The sequence below is a fragment of the Aphis gossypii genome, chromosome 1, assembly GCF_020184175.1.
Source record: "Aphis gossypii isolate Hap1 chromosome 1, ASM2018417v2, whole genome shotgun sequence".
Taxonomy (NCBI): Eukaryota; Metazoa; Arthropoda; class Insecta; order Hemiptera; family Aphididae; genus Aphis; species Aphis gossypii.
The window spans coordinates 46179938-46199055 of record NC_065530.1 but is presented as its reverse complement, the minus strand read 5'-3'; the positions used below and the strand labels follow the sequence as shown (position 1 = coordinate 46199055).

The following is a 19118-nucleotide window of genomic DNA, read 5'->3' as shown; positions in this document are numbered from 1 at the left end:
CACCTATTATACATTATTGTTAATTTTTAATTACTTATATTTTATTAATTTTAGCCTTTAGGTGAAATATGATGTAATATAATACACACTTTTATGTGACTCAAGAATACAAATCAAATAATTTATGTGAAAATGTCATACCTACACAAAACAAATATTTTGATATTTGTAAGAAAATAGACATGATTCTAGTTCAAAAAATAAAAAAAATATGGAGGAAAATGGATTAATGGAAAGTACCTTTATTATTATTTTAGAGGAAAATTAACGATTGAGGAAAACGGTCCAGCCCGTTTAATATATACTTATCAGTTAACTGATTCTAAGAAGTTTAAAATTATTAATTCACAATTATCATTCTTTGAATACTTCATGTTTATCCGACTATAATTCATAAGTGTCAGGGTAATATTATAAATATTTTTTAAATAAAATACCATTGTATTCATAGGTCATAACTTATAGATGTATAGTGTTACTTATTATAACTTGTAAATAAATATTACCAAAATACCAAAGAACAAACTATAATATTACTTAGGTACCACTGTACCAGTTACCATAATTCAGTAAGAACTAAGAAGTTATCAAAGTGTTCCATTAGATCAGTTGCGGACCTAGGATTTTGTTTTGGGGGACCTAATATTTTTTTACATTAGTACATATTTTTATAAAAACATTTATATTATAGTCACAGTTATATTCTTATATATCTTACGGCCGTAAGCAATGGAGAGGGCAGGCCCCTTTGGCCCCCTCCTTAAATGGCTTAAATCCGCCATTGGCCATTGCATTCGATTTACAAAATTTTACGTTCCTATTTAATTTACATTTAAATTCTATTATAATATTCTAATTTTTATTGTTATTGTGTAACTTTTCATATTTTAATTAAGAATGGGTTCTTCGTCTGTAAAACGGCAACTATATGAATATAATTTTAAATTCTAGAATAATTGAAATCGTAATAATAGTAAACACAAACATAATACCCAAAGCCATTAGTCTATACGTATCAATAAAAAAATTTGATATCAAAATTCAAAATAATAAAATATTTTCCATTTACCTATCTACGATCTGTCGGCTATTTAGCGTCTACAATCCAAATAATATTATAATTTTAGGTCAATAGACAATCAGTATAGATTACTCGCATTAATCAGTAAACACTATAGACAGTTATTATAGTAGGTACATAACCACTAATCGCATGATCGGCGTCCGGCGATTGCCGCCTAATCAGTCAGTTATGTAATATGTTATTGAAATCGAGTGGGCTCGTTCGTGTTTACATACTTTAATGTGCCATAACTATGGGTACTTAATATTACCTACCTAAGTCAGTGCCTCAGTGGTTCTCAACTGTTTTTTTGCCGTCAGCACTATTGAGTATTATTTAAAAAGTAAAAACTCAGGGGTTTACACAAATAACTTCGATTCTATGTAACAAAACGCACTTTAACCGTTTGAAAACAAGTAGGAAAATAACTCAAAATCTTTTGGTGAGTAACCTTAGTAGTTAATGGAAGGGTATTAATTGCATCGATGCGATGGGCGATAGCGATATTGCAAACCAGTCTAGTATCAACATTTAAATAGATTCAACCACGGTCCATCTTCTAAGACCGTGGATTCAACTGTTAACTTTTTGTAAGGTATAAACATACGCAATGCATTGTAGGATAATGCATAGTTTGTGGTAAAATATCAAATTATAATATTTTTTTTAGTTTATATGGTAGGTACTGTTTTATGTTCTAATTTATACAATATACCTACTTTCACTATTATTTCATAGATTCCACTAATGAATAAATAATTGTATTTTAGACTAATTAGGTAGGTACCTAGATAATCGTACCTATTTGTACTTTTCTATACATTTCTATTACTTCAACTCTGATTTACCTGCAACGGTCTTCAGTTGTATTATACAAGCGTACAACTTTCTAATAGGTACATCATGACTGGCGTCATCTATGACAATAACTTTACCACCCACAAATGCTTATGGGACGAATACTATTCAGAAAATCCTCAGCGATATACATCCGTACTAGAGCGGTAAGTTTGTTACACAGCAGTAATATTATTAAAATACTGAACTATAAGTACTTGTCTATAAATGCTGTTTAATTGATACAGTTGTAATTCACTGGGATTGATCGATCGGTGCATTAAAATACCCTCACGCCATGCCACTAAAGAAGAATTACTGTCTAAACACATGGCGGAACATATTGATTTATTAGAAAGTACAGAGCATTATAATGATGAACAATTGGAACAATTGTCTTCAAGATATGATTCAATATATGTACATAATGTATGTTTAAAAAATGAAACTTATAAATACTATAAGTTACTTATAATAAGTATATATTTTGATGCAAATTATATAAGTACTTAAATGGTTAATAGATAATCATAGCCATACATTAAATAATAATATAAAGTATAATAATAATTAAATAATATTATAGTATTTAATACCTAAAATGATAATTAGAACACTACTAATTTGTGCTTGCCTAGTACAGGCTGAAGCATTTAAAAAAAAAAATAATAAATGTTTTCTTAAATTTCTCTAATTAAATTTTACATAATATTTGTCTTTTCATTGATACATTTATTGGAGGTACACTGGAAAAAGCTGATAAATTATAAGTAAAAATACATTAGATAGCCTTTTTTTTTTATAGGTAAATGTTTCAATATTTTTCTCTTCACATAATTGTTCGAATTAAATGGCATTTTTTATAATTATTATTTTGTATGTAAATAAATACATTTCTAACTTTCTAAGACACAAAAACATCATAGTTAAATATAATATACTTATTAAAATTATAAAATAAATGTATATTATATTATAATATAGGTACATAATATTATATTGTTTTGTGTGCTTATAGTCAACTTACAAACAATCCCTACTTGCAGCTGGTAGTTCAATTGAATTAGTCAAAGCCGTTGTAGATGGCCGTGTACAAAATGGAATGGCTTTTGTTCGGTATGTATTTATAAACTTTACATAAATTCACATTTTTACAGAAGAAATTATAAAATGCATTTACTTTATTTGAATTTAATCATTGTTAGACCTCCCGGACACCATGCCATGAAGTCTGAATACAGTGGTTATTGTTTTATCAATAATGTTGCAATAGCTACTCAATATTTATTGGATAAAACAGCTACTCAAAAAATTTTTATTGTTGACTGGGATATACACCATGGTCAAGCTACTCAACAGATGTTTTATGAAGACCCAAGGTATCTACATATTTATAGACAGTTTAGTTAATTATGATTTATAAGTTATAACTATAGAGTCAAGAGTGTAATAATATTTTTTCAATTACTTAGAGTATTATATTTTTCTATTCATCGTTATGAACATGGAAAATTTTGGCCAAATTTAAGAGAAAGTGATTTTGATCATATAGGTAAAGGAAATGGTACTGGTTTCAATGTGAATGTTCCACTAAATGATATTGGAATGAAAAATGAAGATTATATGGCTATAATTCATTATTTATTAATTCCTTTGGCAACTGAGGTAAAAAATTTAAAAAAATTAAAATTTATTAATAACAATAAAGATAATTTACCAACTGATAAAAATACTAATCATAATTATCAAGTTGGCTAAGTAATAATATATTTTAATTTATTTAAGTTTTCTCCAGATCTCATAATTGTTTCAAGTGGATATGATTCAGCAATTGGAGATCCTAAGGTAACTATTTAATATATTGGTGTTAATGTTATACATTTATTACCTACCTATACTAATTGAATCTACTATTTTAGGGCGAAATGTTAGTTACTCCTGCATGTTATGCTCATATTACCCAAAAACTGATGAGTCTTTGCTGTGGTAGAGTAGTCGCTATACTTGAGGTATACGTAAGCTCAGTATATTTTCTATAAAATTAAACTTATTTAGAAAAATTTATTTAGGGAGGTTACTACTTGAAAAGTTTGGCTGAAAGTGCAGCATTGACATTAAGAGCATTATTGGGAGATCCGTGTCCAGTCATTGGCTCATTACAGCAACCATGTAAAAGGTAAAATGCACAAAATTTGATTTTTTTTATTATTATTATTATAAATAAGAATTTTTTAAAGTTTAGATTAAAATAGTAATGACTAATGAACATGTTATTATTTTGGGTAGTACCCACAATATTTCTTTAAGTTTTTCATAAATTCAAAATTCTATTGCTTATTATTAAAAACAGTATTCAAATTAATTTTTTTTTACATAAAAATATTATTAAAAGAACACTCAATTGTTAGCATTATAAAAATAATTTTCTAAATTTCTTTAATTGACAAAAAAAATTTTAAATTAGGGTATTTATTTGAATGGATAACTTCATACCATTTTAATTATTTTATCTATTATAGTGTAATGGAAACCATTGGTAACGTGATTTATGCTCATAGACGTTATTGGGATTGCTTCAAGTATAATATTTGTTACAAAGAAAATCTACCAGAAATTTGTTACAATTTTTTTGATGAAAAGCCAGAAATATATCAAACAAGAAATATGTATCCAAAAATTGATACTTCAAGTTTTGATATCATTTTAAACAATATTATTACAGGTATACAATGCTATATATTTTGATCTAACAATACTTTAATAATTTAACTGTTTAAAAAGAAACCAAACTATTCAATCCAAAATTTAGAGTTGGTTTAGCATCCAAAGTGGTTGAGTATTCAAACAGTTTAAAAAATAGTAAAATCTATCAGTATTTAAAATCAAAAGTCGGAAATTTACATATTTTAAAGGTAATATTATGTTTTAATTACAATTAATTAAAATAATTATTTGGTTATTAATTATTATAAATTAAATTTATTTTAAGTAAATGACAACTAGAATACTGTAATAAATCCAAATGTCCTTAAATTTAATATAATATTGCAAATGTAAAATGGATATTTAAAAAATAGAATTAAATTTTAGGGAATATGTTAATAATTTATTATTACTTAAGAGTAAAAAAAAATCATAAAAATAAAATTTTAATTATTTATAGGAATGTCAGTTGACAATTGAAGAATTTAATATAGTTTATTCAACCGAGTACACCAAAGATATAATAAACAAACAGAAATATGTTGGCAATATTGATAAAGAGCAGTGTAGTACCTCCAGCATTAATAATAAATTCATTGTAGATGATCCAGTATTTAATACATTTTCTTCTTCTGTTGGACCATTATTACAGGTTTTTAGATACTTATATTATTTTATTATTAAATCATATTTTATTATTTAAAATAATGTAAACAGATTATTGATTCAATATTTAAAAATGAAATAAAATCTGGCATATTTGTATCATTGTCAACTGCAAACTTAAGAAAAAATGAAATTTCGTATATTTTAAATGCTTCCATTATTGGTGCCAAATATGCTATAAAAAAATATTACTTAAAAAGGTTATAATAAATTTAATAAATATCATATTCAATTGTTTAATAATTAACATATATACATTGAATATTTGTGTTACAGAATATTAATAATTGAACCAAATGAAAATATTACAGAAATATTATCTACTGACCAAATTTTAGTTATTTCAATGCATGATTTATTAAATAGCTCAAAAACTATGAACGGAAATAATCACATCAATATTTCTTGGTCAAAAGTAGTAACCATTAATTGGCTAAAAATTTGATCATACTTTATAATTTACCTACATATTTTTGTTGCTTAGAAATTATTCAATGAAGCAGAATTTATGGTAATGATGCAACATCTGATTTTACCAATCGCTTATGAATATAACCCCGAATTGATAATTGTGTCCTCAAAGTTCTACTCTAATATTAATAACATACACGGTAAAAATTAATAAATAGTATAAATTAATACTATTATTATTATTATTATTATTATTTTTTTAAAAAACTTGTGCTTAAAGGTATACAAATAACTCCTATCATGTACGGACATCTTATTCAATGGTTAAGTATTTTAGCTAATGGAAGACTCATCTTATATGAACAAGATGGACATGATAATTCAATATATAGAAACGAATGTTTATTACAGTGTTCTAATGCTTTACTTGGTAAACCAATATCAAAATTGTGTATAAAAAATCTGTTAAATTTAGAATCCAAAGATATTCTACTCAACAATGTAAAAAACATTGGAAATAACTGGAAATCGTTGCAACTTTAAAGAATGATAATAATATATAGTTTATATTTTTAATATTAAATTATTGTTAACAATAGTTTACAAATTAATCAATTCATATAATTTATAAGTTCATATAATATAATTTTTATATAAATAACAAAATATTGCTTATTGGTACAATATAGTTTGAAATTTTGTATACATTTTTAATTTTAAATGAAAACTAAAGATTTTATAGTTTAATGCATTGTTTTATTATTAAATGTACAATAAATTAAATTTACTCAAAATGTGTTTAGGTATTAAAGTAAATTATTAGTGAGCATAATCAAAGTATCTATAGCCTAAGAATAAACATAACACAATATTGAAAATTTGAAAAATAATAACACATACAAATAAAATTTGCCTTATATTTCTATAGATAATAATAATAATAAAATACTAATAAGTAGAATCAATTTATCAACTATTTTATCTTTTATTAAAAACATTAAATTTAATTTTTTTAACTAAAATTTTCATAAATTGTGGTGACAACACTGAACTGATGTAAGGTAAAATATTACATTCAGGGTAAAACAAGCACGGGATATTGAAATAGAAATATTGAAATATATTAAAGGTCTTAAACTAATGTTTAAATGTGTATCTATGCTTATTCAAATTAACATAAATAAAAACAAGAATTGTATATTTTTTAAAGTTAAAATAAAAGTGAATTGTTTATTAACACTACATTTGTTTACAGCCCAATCTATCTCTGCTACACTATAGTATCAAAAAGTTTAGATTTTATAAAAACATATTATAATTTTCTGTATAAACTTAGTGGATGATATCATATATTTATGTAAGCGAATGGAGAATATACTTATTTTTTGTTATGTAGACATGGGTTTTTTTTTAGAGTATGTGGTCTTAAATTATTATTTAAATTAAAAATGGATAACTCTAGCTACAGAATTGGATTTAACAATTTGTATGCTCTAGACAAATAGGTTCTCAAATTTCCAATCATTTATATATGTATATAAACCAAAGGGATTATAGAATTTCTTCTTTCCCCATTTATCTGACTTATTAATAATAACTTATTTATTGGGAAAAAAGTATTTTATGCTAATATTACATTAATATATATATTATATACCTTTCAATATCTTTAAATAGAAATATCTGTTATGAAGTATATTGAACTATATTATAAACATTTTGAAATGATTTTTAAATCAACTAAACACTAAAGTCAATTCAAATAAATCATTTAGTATAAAATACGAAATTTAATTTATAATATTAAATTCAATTAATAGTATAGTACAATTTTAATTCATAAGTATTAAAAATTTTTAAAATCTATTCTATAATTAAGTATATAATTCTTGCCCAAATATTTTTACCTCGAAAATTTCAATAAATATTATGTAGAATATAATACGAAAAATGGTATAATATAATATCCTGTATTCCTGTTGATAATAATTGGTTGAGACTAGCTTCAAAGACTGAAAAATAGCTTGTAGATTAAATTTATTACAATGATATCGTACTTAAAGTTAGTACAGAAAACCATACATATTACAGAGTAAAAATTAATGACTAGAATTTGCATTTTTGTTATTCTACTTTAAAGTAATAGTAATTACTAATATCTGTAGAGCTTTAATTGTACATTGTAATCAACTATAAACCATTGAAAATGTATCTAAAAATATCAAAGTTAAAACCGTATTAACTAATAAGTAACATAGTTGTATTAAAAATAAATAAGTAATGTTGTATTGTTATTCAGTCTTTATAGTTATTTTATAAAGTACAAGCGAAAATATATCACGAAGTTCTGTCAAACTTATATAAGGCATATTGTTGTCATGGTAAAATAAATCTATCATGGATGTGAAATAAAAACGTAATGATTCCATTGACAAATGAGGAAAAAAATTTTTTTTTGTGTATGCAAGACTAGACGCATTACTAACTGATTCGAATTGCTTGGTTAAAGGACCAGATAGTGCAAAATAGACTGTAAGTTCTTCTTTATGAGTAATTTGTTGACTGATGTTCATCACAGTGTCATACAATGAATTGGGATCCAACGAAGAACCAAGATCATATACTGTGATGTGACGTTGATTTCTAAAATATTTAAAAATAATTATTAATCAACATTAAAAATAATGCATTATTAAATATTTATACAATAATAAATATATTTTAATAAATAGGGTTTGGAAGTTATAAGAGTTACATATTTTTCTTTATGTTCTCAGTTTATAGCAAATTAAGCTGTAGATCCATTATGTATGATAACAAGTTTAAAAATCAAAAAATTAAAATACACATTTTGTCAATTTTAGAAATAACGTGTATGGTTTTTTCTTTGTGTTAATGCAAAAAGTGCATAATTTAATACATATCAATTTCTTTCTAAAAAAAATTACATTATTTCATAATATATGTTACAAATTTTAATATACAACTTCACAAATATTTGCAAATAAATTTTTATCATCACCCCACAATCAGTTTTCTACACATCAGATTTTTCTTAATAATTTTTCATTTATTTAATATGAATATATACTAACAATATAAACATTTTGATAAGTAGTAATTAATACATTTTTTGGGGTAAATTTTGCAAATATTTCTTTTGCGTACTTTGGTTTTTTTTTGTGTATATTGTAATATTTTAGCTCTTAACTTTTGAACCCGATTAACAATAAGTTTCAATATTGTGGTGAATAATTTAGTTATAATAGAAATAAATTCCAAATTAAATAGAATAGTATATTATAATTTATACTCAAATAATTTTAGATATTTTTGAATTAAAATAAGTTCTAATATGAGTTTTATTTATTAATAAATAGTGAATAAAATTAACTAGTATGTAAGTAATTATTTGCAGTATTTTGTTTATAATTATATAAGTTACAAATATGTCTTAACATACCACAGTATAAAATACTCTAATTTATTTTAAAATGAATAATTCAATATCAATTATGAACTTACATGTATAGTAAACTTTCATTTAATTTAGGGATCATTAATAATCCAACAGGAATAGAATATGTATGACTATTGATTACATAAGTATTAGTTGCATCTTTAATATCTTGAAACAAATGTGAGATCATCGGAGTAATACCAGCCTGATGCAGGTAACCATAAAATATAAATCCAATAATGTTAGAAAAACACCAAACCGGAAGTATGTGTTTGAAATTCTTCATGGAATGACTAGAAAAATACTTGCAAGTAGAAAATACAATTGGTAATAAAAGAGGTAACAAAAATCTGGGCTCTTGGTGTGGAAAAATTGACAACAGAATCAATGGAATGAACACATTAGCCATCATTAGAGTTTTAACTTCATAAATATTTGGTAATAAATGGTAATGGTGTTTTAAAATACTGTAAGAATACATAATATTTATGAATTAGTAAAACAATATGAATATAAAATGTGAAGTTATAACATTTTATCTGTGAATCCAATATACTTACATTTTTATGAAAGAATTGAATTGTAAACGTCCTAGAAAGAGTAGAGCTAAGACATTGAAAAGCAATGGCATATTTATGATAGTATGAGTCATTCGAAAATGGATACCATGTTCAGCTAAGTTTGAAGGTTGTATATTATAATAGATAAAATTTAAAGGTGTTATGACCAAATTAGCTTCATTTTCTGTTATATGTTCATAGTAAAATGAATCAATGAGTATAAATATAAATATTCCAGGCAGAGTACATATAAATAATACTATAATACGTATATTGAATATTTTTATAAAACGATTATTATTTTTATAAAATCCTCTGGAAACCCAATAGAATATAGGGGTAACAGCAAATAATAAAAAAGTTGGCCTATTAAAGGTGCCAACAGCTAAAATTGTGCCAATTTCCAAACAATGAGAAAAATTATGACTAGGTAATAGACGTAGTTTACGGCTCATCACTACTTTATCTGTTATTGATGTACGGAATGCATACATATTTCGTATTTCGTTTTCAGCACTTAAAACCTATAATAAATTTAAAAAATAATAATAAAAATTTAAAAGATTTAAAAAGAACATATATTATTGTTTATAGTTAACTTACTTTTTCTGAAATAGCCATACTGTCAACAACTCTCCATAACAAAAGAGATACCAAAGCCAATTCTAAAGAGTTGGTAAATGTCTTTGTACCAAATACAATTATAACATAAGAGCTTGAAAGAAGTAACAAATATCTATTAGGCTTAAGTTTAAGTATTTTACATATTCTGAAAATTATGAAATCAATAATATTATTATGTATTAAAAATTATACATCAAAACAGTCAAAATGTGTTGTTTATAATATACTATTGTCTTACTTATATAGCGAATAATCAGTTATAAATGACATTGCACAAGTAACTGATCGGAAAACAAATAGCAATAGAAAAGGATTCCACGGAATTTTATATAATTTGAAAATCCATTTGGCAATATATAATGGTATGCCAAAAATTCCATATAATAAACCTATACTTCTAATTGGTGTGTTCTTATTAAATTCCCAAGGGCGGTCATGTATAACTCCAAAGACATCACCTAAAATTAAAATTATTTATTATTCTTATATATATATTTAGTTATTGCTAAAAGATGTTTTGTTAAAAAAAAAAATAGATTTAATAGTTTTATGATTATATTTAAACAATCTTCAAGTTAAATTATTACTTACAATAAAAATGTTTTAAACATATTATGTTACAAATCAAGAATTATTGATTGTATAAGACTATAAATTACATTATATATTGAATATAAACATAGTAATCAAATAATTAAAACGAACAACAAAGGAAATAGATCATATTTAATTCTAATGAAGCTAATGATTATGAAATAAAGATCTAAAAACTCACAGAATATATTTAATATTTTCTATGTAAGTGAAAATCATAATAATTTAATAAATTGATTAGATTAGGTACCTACCTATGACATATGTAATTATAAAACATTTTTTTTATTTTTTCAAAATAAGAACTTAAGATATTAGCAGTAAGATACTTCAACAGTTCAATAAACTGAGTTGTTCAGGAACTTACCAGTAATGATTTCGGTAGTTTGAAAATATTCGTCAGGATGAATATAGCCATTTTGTACGAAAATAGTGGAAAATATTCTAAAAGCTACCAAGCAACCATATTCAGATGACATAATATAATATTAAGAAAATTTTAATAAGTTATCAAGTGGAAGAGAGCTCGTTCGTTAATCGCGATGTTATGAATATTATGATGTTTATTGTTTTGATTTGTTATCTTTACAATCATTTTATCATGATTGTGCAAGCTTAGATCACAGATTATATAACCTATGGCTTAGATAATTTAATAATAATTTAATAAATAAATTTAATAATAATTTAATAAATAAATTTAATATTAAATATTTTATTTAAATATTATTTATATTATCTATGGGAGCTACAGCGTATTATTTTGTTGCCGATATTAGCGAGTCTCCGAATACTAAATAGTCCGAATTGGATGATCGATGTACGCATGCGCGAAGCACAGATTTCTATAAAGAAAGTATAGAAGTCTGTGGCGCGAAGCGACTCCTCGCATAATTATCCACAAGCATCGAGATAATATATACACTTTACTATACTTATATAAACTACAACTATAGTTTATATATCTCGATGTCCACAAGTTACAAAGGATACTGTCCTAGAAAATAGAACAATAAAATTACGGAGTTACGTTGCGCGTACGCATATCGAATATCTAATTCGGTTACTCGTCGCTGATATCGGTAACAACTAACATTGTTTTATATTGATATAATATAATTGGACGTGACTCCATCCATAGTAACTCTTTAAAAATTAAAATATCAATAAAAGTCTACGGGCATACGAATGTTCAAGGTCTAAGCTCTAGATAAAATTTAAAATGTATTACGTTGAAGTTTGATAATGGATAAATTGACTTAAATATTATAGCTATGCGACCATGCCGGTATAACGTCCTAATTTTGATTTAAATTTCGAATAGGTAGGTCACTAAGTGGTCAAATGCGCGCTCTGGCAGCGAGGTATCGAGTAGGTTACTATTTTAATTTATAAGTATGTTAAATTTGAACTCGATGATATATTATATACTTGTAAAGTTTACGACGTAAACGAAAAATGTTTCTGAACGCAATTTGAAATTCGTCAAAAAAATTGTACTTTTGTGTTTGTATTTTTTTTTTAAACAGATTCAAGGAATACTATTGTGATATTATCTTGTATTACATATTCAAAAATTTTGACCAAGCAGATAATTTTTTGACAATTTATAAAATTGAAAATGTCTTACTTATATTATAAATTAATATAACTCAGTAAAAATCTTTTGAAAATCTTATCGTACTATGAAAATGCTACTAAAAACATTTGGTTAAAATTTCAAGTATTTTCGGTTACCTAGTCGTTTTTATAGTTATATATCTTATATCAAAAAAAACCGAAATCGATTTGTAGAAAATTAGATTAGCATAAAAATTATTATTTTTTCCGAATTATAACAACTAATAAAGTAAAATTATGTATTATAAAGTAATGCACATTTTTTAGTTTGACCTTTCTAAAATAAAAACTAGATCACTAGACCACATTTTTAAGTATTATATTAACAACTTATTGTAATCTTATCCACAAAAAAAAAAAAAAAACACATAGGTAATTGTAAAATCAATAGGCAGGTACATTTATCAGAATTTTAAAAGTTGAAATAATGAAATTAAAAATATTCAAACAAAATTATTTTTAGGAGATCCTAGATGGGAAACAAAGTTTGATAAAGCTGCTTTCATCAAACTTAATAAGACATAATAAACAATTCATATCAGTTTTCATTTTTTCAAAAGTATAATCAAATGAATAAGCCCATCGATTATCGATAAAAAAAATTGGTACAATTTGGTTGAAATAACTGATCACTTGCAATCTTCTTAGTTAAAACAGATGAAATTCAAGGTTTAAAATGTTAAAGCTTATGTTTTCAGGTTAATTGCTTTTAACTAGTCCCTTGAGAGATCTTTAAGGTTGTCCATTGATTAAAATATTGGTACTATCTTTTAAAATTTTCAGAAATAATACTTGATAATTATATTATTACATTATATAAATTATAAGTAATAAGTTCTTCTCATTTAAATGAACAAAAAAGTATCATAGCAGTTCAATATTTGCTAAACTATTTTACCAATTATAATAAAATATTTTTTTTTCAATTTCAACTAAGGCAAAATGTTTGATGCTAATGATTTCAGTGAAAACTAAAAGAAAAATAAATAGCTAAATAACAGTTCTTCCTAAAATTAACATGTTTTTAAGTTATAACAGAAATTTAAAATATCTAATAGATACTTAATATTTATCATTATATCATAATCATATTTCATGGATAATATTATTGTTCAACAGTCCGCAAAGGTTTAATATTGAAGATATAGTATTTTTTGACCCATCATTGATCATCATGATGACATGATATAAGAATATAAGATAGTGTCATTTTATATAGGTACCTATCAATCTAAATTAAATTCCAAAATTAAATTAAACTTTGATAGTAACTATAGTTTATAATATAATATAATAAATTCAGTTTTTGGATGAAAGATATTTATAATGATTCCTCAATAATTGGTGTGATTTAAATTTTTAATTATTTTGACTAGAACTTGTGAGTTAATCTTACATTTACAAATTCAATATAAAAAAACTAGGTGCCTAAATGTTATTATTGATATTGTAATATATTTTTTTAATTTCTTAGAGTAACTGTAAAGTAAACTATCCATAAGCATATTTAAATTAATTTTTAATATCATAAAATTGATGAATTCATAATTAAAAATTTATAATGTTATTTTAATTTTGAATAATAAGACAATAGATACTTATAAATATGAGATAATATTTCTTATTTTCTTATATTTTTAGAATAATACACAATGAATATTGTGAACACTTATATATACCTAATCTATTAGATCTGCAGTAACTTAGTATTCAAATAAATTAAGCACCATATTTTTAATTTTAAGTTTGATATATTTAATTAAAGTAGTGTCACTGGATGCCCCCTTCTATTACTTCCCTATGCCTTGTACATATTATTTTAAAATTGACTTATTGTATTATTTGTAAACAGATTGTAAATAAACATTTTTTAAGAAAAAAAAAGTATGATATAAAAATTTATGAATTTCACATTCATGATCGCAAGTCAACTACAGTTTTCCATCTTTAAATGACATTTCATATTTCCTTCATTGATTTTTATTTTCTTCTTCTTTCATTTCTTCTTTTTTCAAATATGAAAGTACATCATGCATTGATACTTCTGTTTTATTTTTATTTTTAAAGATTTTATGAAATATATTTTTAATTGTATCACGCTCATTCCATATTCCTATACCTTTAAGTAAAATGCTGGATTAAAACAAAATTTATTTATTTATTTATTACCTATAGTATAATATTTACCAGCTGATATTAATATCATAATCACACTAACTATAGAACTCCACCTTGTGACTGCTCCTGCTACTCCTACTGCCTTGTCCATGTTTGAAAACAAAAATTAAAGCAATTAAACAAAATGCTGGACTATATAGTTTATAGTATAGTACAATAGTCAATAGCGAGTATTCTGGTCATCTGGATCTGAAACCAAATTACTGAACAGTCAATAATTTATTATAATAAATAATAATACACAGTGGCTATTTATAAACTACAGTTTAAATTGTAATACCAAAAGAAATCATCAAGATGTAAAAGCACCAACTATTCCTCTCTATGACAAAAACTTAACATTTTGTGTAACAAGAAATATGTTTTGTGGTGTATCCTGAGTGGAGATATAATATACCAATACTTCCAGCAAACTTTTAAATAACATTATTTTAAGGTATAATTAAGCAAAACATTTTTTATTTATTCTTATGATAGTTATATAGCTATGTAATTATTGGATTAGCAATTTTAATGATAACTCTCTGAACGGAAAGAGTCATATTATAGTGACTGAATGTTTTTTTGAAAATACCAAGTATTTAACTATTTAAGTATTTTAATTAATTCTTGAAGAAAAATATTTTTTTTTTTTAATTTATCACCATTTGACTTTAATTTAGTACAATCTAAATTAAATTATATAGTTCAATTAAAGTTATAGCCACTGATAATAAGACTCGGTTAGTTTTTAATAATTCTAGAGTAGATGAAGTTTTAAAAGTAACTCAAATAACATACTATGTGTATTCATTTGCAACGAGTATGTGTCTATTATGTCACTATTACCACATATTCAGATAATTGTGAAGAAGATTTATGACCTCTCATTATACTATCCAAGGGGGAAAAGGGGTTCAAGCTCTATCTCTCCTAAAATTTCAGGAAAATTACTTATATACACTATACAGTGAAAGCAGTTTCTGTCAATGAAATTTTTGTTATATAAGTATGATTAGTATGAAACTGTACTACTTTAATCCCCTACTTTCCAAAAAATAAAATGAAAATATTCTACGTGTAGATAAGCAGATTTGACCTACAACATATTATAAAGATATAATTAGAAATTCTAAAAACAATTGTGCTTACAAGCACAAAGTAATGTGAGTATATGATCTTAGAAAAAAGATTGAAAATGAATCACATTTTGATAAAATTGAAATAAATCTGTTAGTATAGTTAAAAGTTAACATATTATTACAAAAAAAAAAAAATATATATACTTTCAACCAATATACAAAATTTTAATAGATTTATGCTGAAGTAAAACTATTGGCTGCTTTAGTTCTTTGGCATCTGGAACTACTGGACCACAGTTTCATAAAACTACACAATTATTAAATATATTGCCAATGTTCAGAATAAAGAATTTCATTGAACTTAGGTACTAACATACTAAATATGCTTTGGCATTTGAAATGTACATATTAATGTTTATTTTGTTATATTAATTATACATTTTACTTTTTTTTTAAATGAAAAAAATAATTGTAGTAAATGAGATAATTTCCTAGAACCTAATCAAGAGAGTATAGACTATAGTATCAATAGGTATAAGTTACTTCTATACATAGGCGTCCAAAAAGAGGTTATCCATAAGGTAACTATTAAGTTAATTAACTACTAATTACTTATTAGTTATTATTGTAAATTATTTTACCTACTCACTTTTTATATTGGTGAATCGGCACGAATGTAACAAAAATGCATAGGGCCATAGATGTGAATATAACTGATAAGCAACCATTGATAATACCACGTACTCATGGACGCGTAACTATTGCTGGCCACACTGAAATAGATAAAAGTAATAAGTATATTCTCATTTCTCATCTATCTCAATTCTCGTGGCTATTGAACTATATCATATTATAGTTCATTGTTGCTGGCAACCGGTCTCACTAAAACTTAATATGTTTCTTGAATTTACTTTAACAATTATATAATAAATAATAATACACCTATTGGCTATTTAGTTTAAACTTTCCAATTTTATTTTGATCACAATATTTATTCACATTTTTTTATATATATATTTTTTAAATTCTATATAAATATATAGATATCACGACTAAGGTATAATATCTTAGTCCGTGATAGATATATTATATCAATCAGTAGTCAGTACACTATCAACATTCAACGATGTAGAACAATTTCACGTATCAATTCACTCAAATATTCCGATTTTCTGAACTATGATGATTGTTTGAGACGTTAGAGTAAATAGAGTTGCGTGAGCGCCGGGTGGTATAACGCTAGTATAATCTTCACGCAGTAAAAACGCGCGTGAACCGCACCTCAAAAACGCTCTAAAGTCTAGACGCTCTAGTGTAGTTGTATTTCTGCAAAGGCTTTATGTATAATAATTTGTTGACATACTTATCTATTTTATTTACTTAAAATCACGATTTAAGCTGTTTATTAAATCATGTTTAAAACTACTTTTACCAAATACCAATAATCTAAAAGATAAAATCCCGAGACCGTGTTTTACGCTTTTCACTCATTGAACTATATTATGTTAATTGAAATAATTGGTTAACCATCTATATAATTATTGTAAATAAAACCGAAGATACCCTATATATTATGCGCTTTAATAATATGTATGAATGCTTTAAATTTTCAGCTATTTTTTACGGCACATTTAAAACTAATATTCTAGTTCGCGGAACACTTGAGTGTACTTCTGGTTGTGAATCACTGTTTACAGTGTCCACTGGTTTTAATATTAAAGAACCATTGGATACCATTGATTAGCGAATCTACCTATGTACCTAATAAATATATCTTAAATTGTGGTTATAACTTATAACCACGTATATTTTAGTTCACCGATAATTCGTGGTTATACAACCATATTATGAACACTAGAGAAATGGTTCCTCTATTGGTAGGTAGTGACTATAGTATTTATAACAATAACATAAAAATAAATTAGAGCAGTACTTGGAAGAAGTGATCAATCATAAATGCGTATAGACCACGATTGAATTATACCGCCCAGTTGCTATCGTGATTTTCAATGGTTACTTTCAAATTTAATTCTATTGACATTTGACAGAATACATTTTCACATTCCACCTTTAAAATTTAATTTAAATACTAACATTAAATAAAACTATTATTCACATTCCCAGTGTACAAAAAATACTGAGTTGCTTTTTCATTAATTTTGTGAGTGCAATATTGTGTACATATTTTAATTTATACCCATGTCCTATAATACATACATGCCATATAAAAGCGGGTAAGTGAATAAAATTGAAAAAAAAATTTACAGTTCTAATATAATTATAGAGAAAAATAATTATTTATATTTTGATGTTTATACAGTTTAAAAAAATAATATTAATTGCATTATTTGTCTTGGTTAACATCATTCGGTTTATTTATTATATCATAAATAAAATTGGCATCTACAATTTTAGATTCTGAACGAAGTGATGAATGTATTGATTTTACAATGATGTGTGTGTGTGTCAGTGTACAGCATAACTTGTCGAAATAATGCTTCAATTTCAAACTTCGGGGGTGGTTTCCGATGGAAAAATGAATATCCTTAGTGCATTATAGAGGTCAAAAGCAAACATTTGCCAATAGTTTTCATAAAAAAAATGATGGAAAAATGGAAATTGTTAAACAAAACCAGTTTTTGAACAAATCGATGTTTTTATATGGCTGAAACTCAAAAATAAATCACGTAAATACTTGCAATTTTCACGAAATGTTTATATTAGTATTATCTATATACAGTTAAATTTTCAAAATATTTCGACTTTTTTGAGTTATTTAGAGAAAATTGAAATTTTTGATTTTAATTGCCGATAGGAAAATTTTGGGCGTCAAAAAAAACTTGAAAATTTAATACAAGATTCCTAATGAGTATTGTTCTTATTGTATAAAAATCAATTTTTTTTATAAGCGTTTATAGTTCAAATTTTTAAGAAATAATATGTCAAAAACGCGAAAATTTGCAAGTAATTTTGTAGTTGAAAAATCATAAAAATTGTTGTGTTTATATCTAAGGTGAAAAATTCAACACTTAGTTTTCTATATGTTTTCCTTCAAGTAGCTATATAGAGAAAACTCGAAGCATCATTATAGGAAAAATTTTAAATGGTTTTGAATTTTAAATTTTTACGAAATTGTGTGACGATCATCGTTGTATCCTTAAACAATTTTAAATATTTGTTATTATTCAAAAAGTATATGTTGAAGATACTTAAAAATTTCACTAATTATTTAGATTGGCATTTTTTTACATAACTTAATTTTCAAAATGTTTCGCTTATTTTAATGCTATTTATAGGCATTAATTGAAGTATTCGTTTTTGTTTATTTTTTTTTATATAAA

At 24.6% G+C, this 19118-nt stretch overlaps 2 protein-coding genes across 8 annotated transcripts; one reads left to right on the top strand and one right to left on the bottom strand.

The window, feature by feature from the left end:
- Positions 1 to 1254: 1254 nt before the first annotated feature.
- LOC114127059 (histone deacetylase 6-like) lies at positions 1255 to 6278 on the top strand. Of its 7 annotated transcripts, none has more exons than XM_050204335.1 (16): positions 1255 to 1479; positions 1960 to 2067; positions 2149 to 2329; positions 2919 to 3016; positions 3106 to 3279; positions 3373 to 3565; positions 3686 to 3745; positions 3820 to 3909; positions 3970 to 4076; positions 4420 to 4622; positions 4682 to 4812; positions 5064 to 5255; positions 5321 to 5469; positions 5546 to 5684; positions 5754 to 5880; positions 5961 to 6278. In XM_050204335.1, the coding sequence occupies exons 2-16, from the start codon at positions 1967 to 1969 to the stop codon at positions 6221 to 6223; spliced, it is 2208 nt and encodes a 735-aa protein (XP_050060292.1). In that variant the 5' UTR covers positions 1255 to 1479; positions 1960 to 1966; the 3' UTR covers positions 6224 to 6278. The 7 variants fall into 7 exon arrangements, 6 of the variants coding, with proteins under 6 accessions (XP_050060292.1, XP_027846963.1, XP_050060302.1 ...); XM_027991162.2 differs by lacking the exon at positions 1255 to 1479 and adding an exon at positions 1495 to 1702; XM_050204345.1 differs by lacking the exon at positions 1255 to 1479 and adding an exon at positions 1496 to 1658.
- A 1155-nt stretch (positions 6279 to 7433) lies between these two features.
- LOC114127057 (GPI mannosyltransferase 4) lies at positions 7434 to 12556 on the bottom strand. Its single transcript, XM_027991159.2, has 6 exons — positions 11286 to 12556; positions 10563 to 10782; positions 10304 to 10469; positions 9701 to 10224; positions 9206 to 9607; positions 7434 to 8323 (listed from the first exon to the last, which is right to left on the bottom strand). Exons 1-6 carry the CDS (start codon positions 11395 to 11397, stop codon positions 7972 to 7974), a joined length of 1776 nt encoding a protein of 591 aa, XP_027846960.1. The 5' UTR covers positions 11398 to 12556; the 3' UTR covers positions 7434 to 7971.
- Positions 12557 to 19118: the final 6562 nt, after the last annotated feature.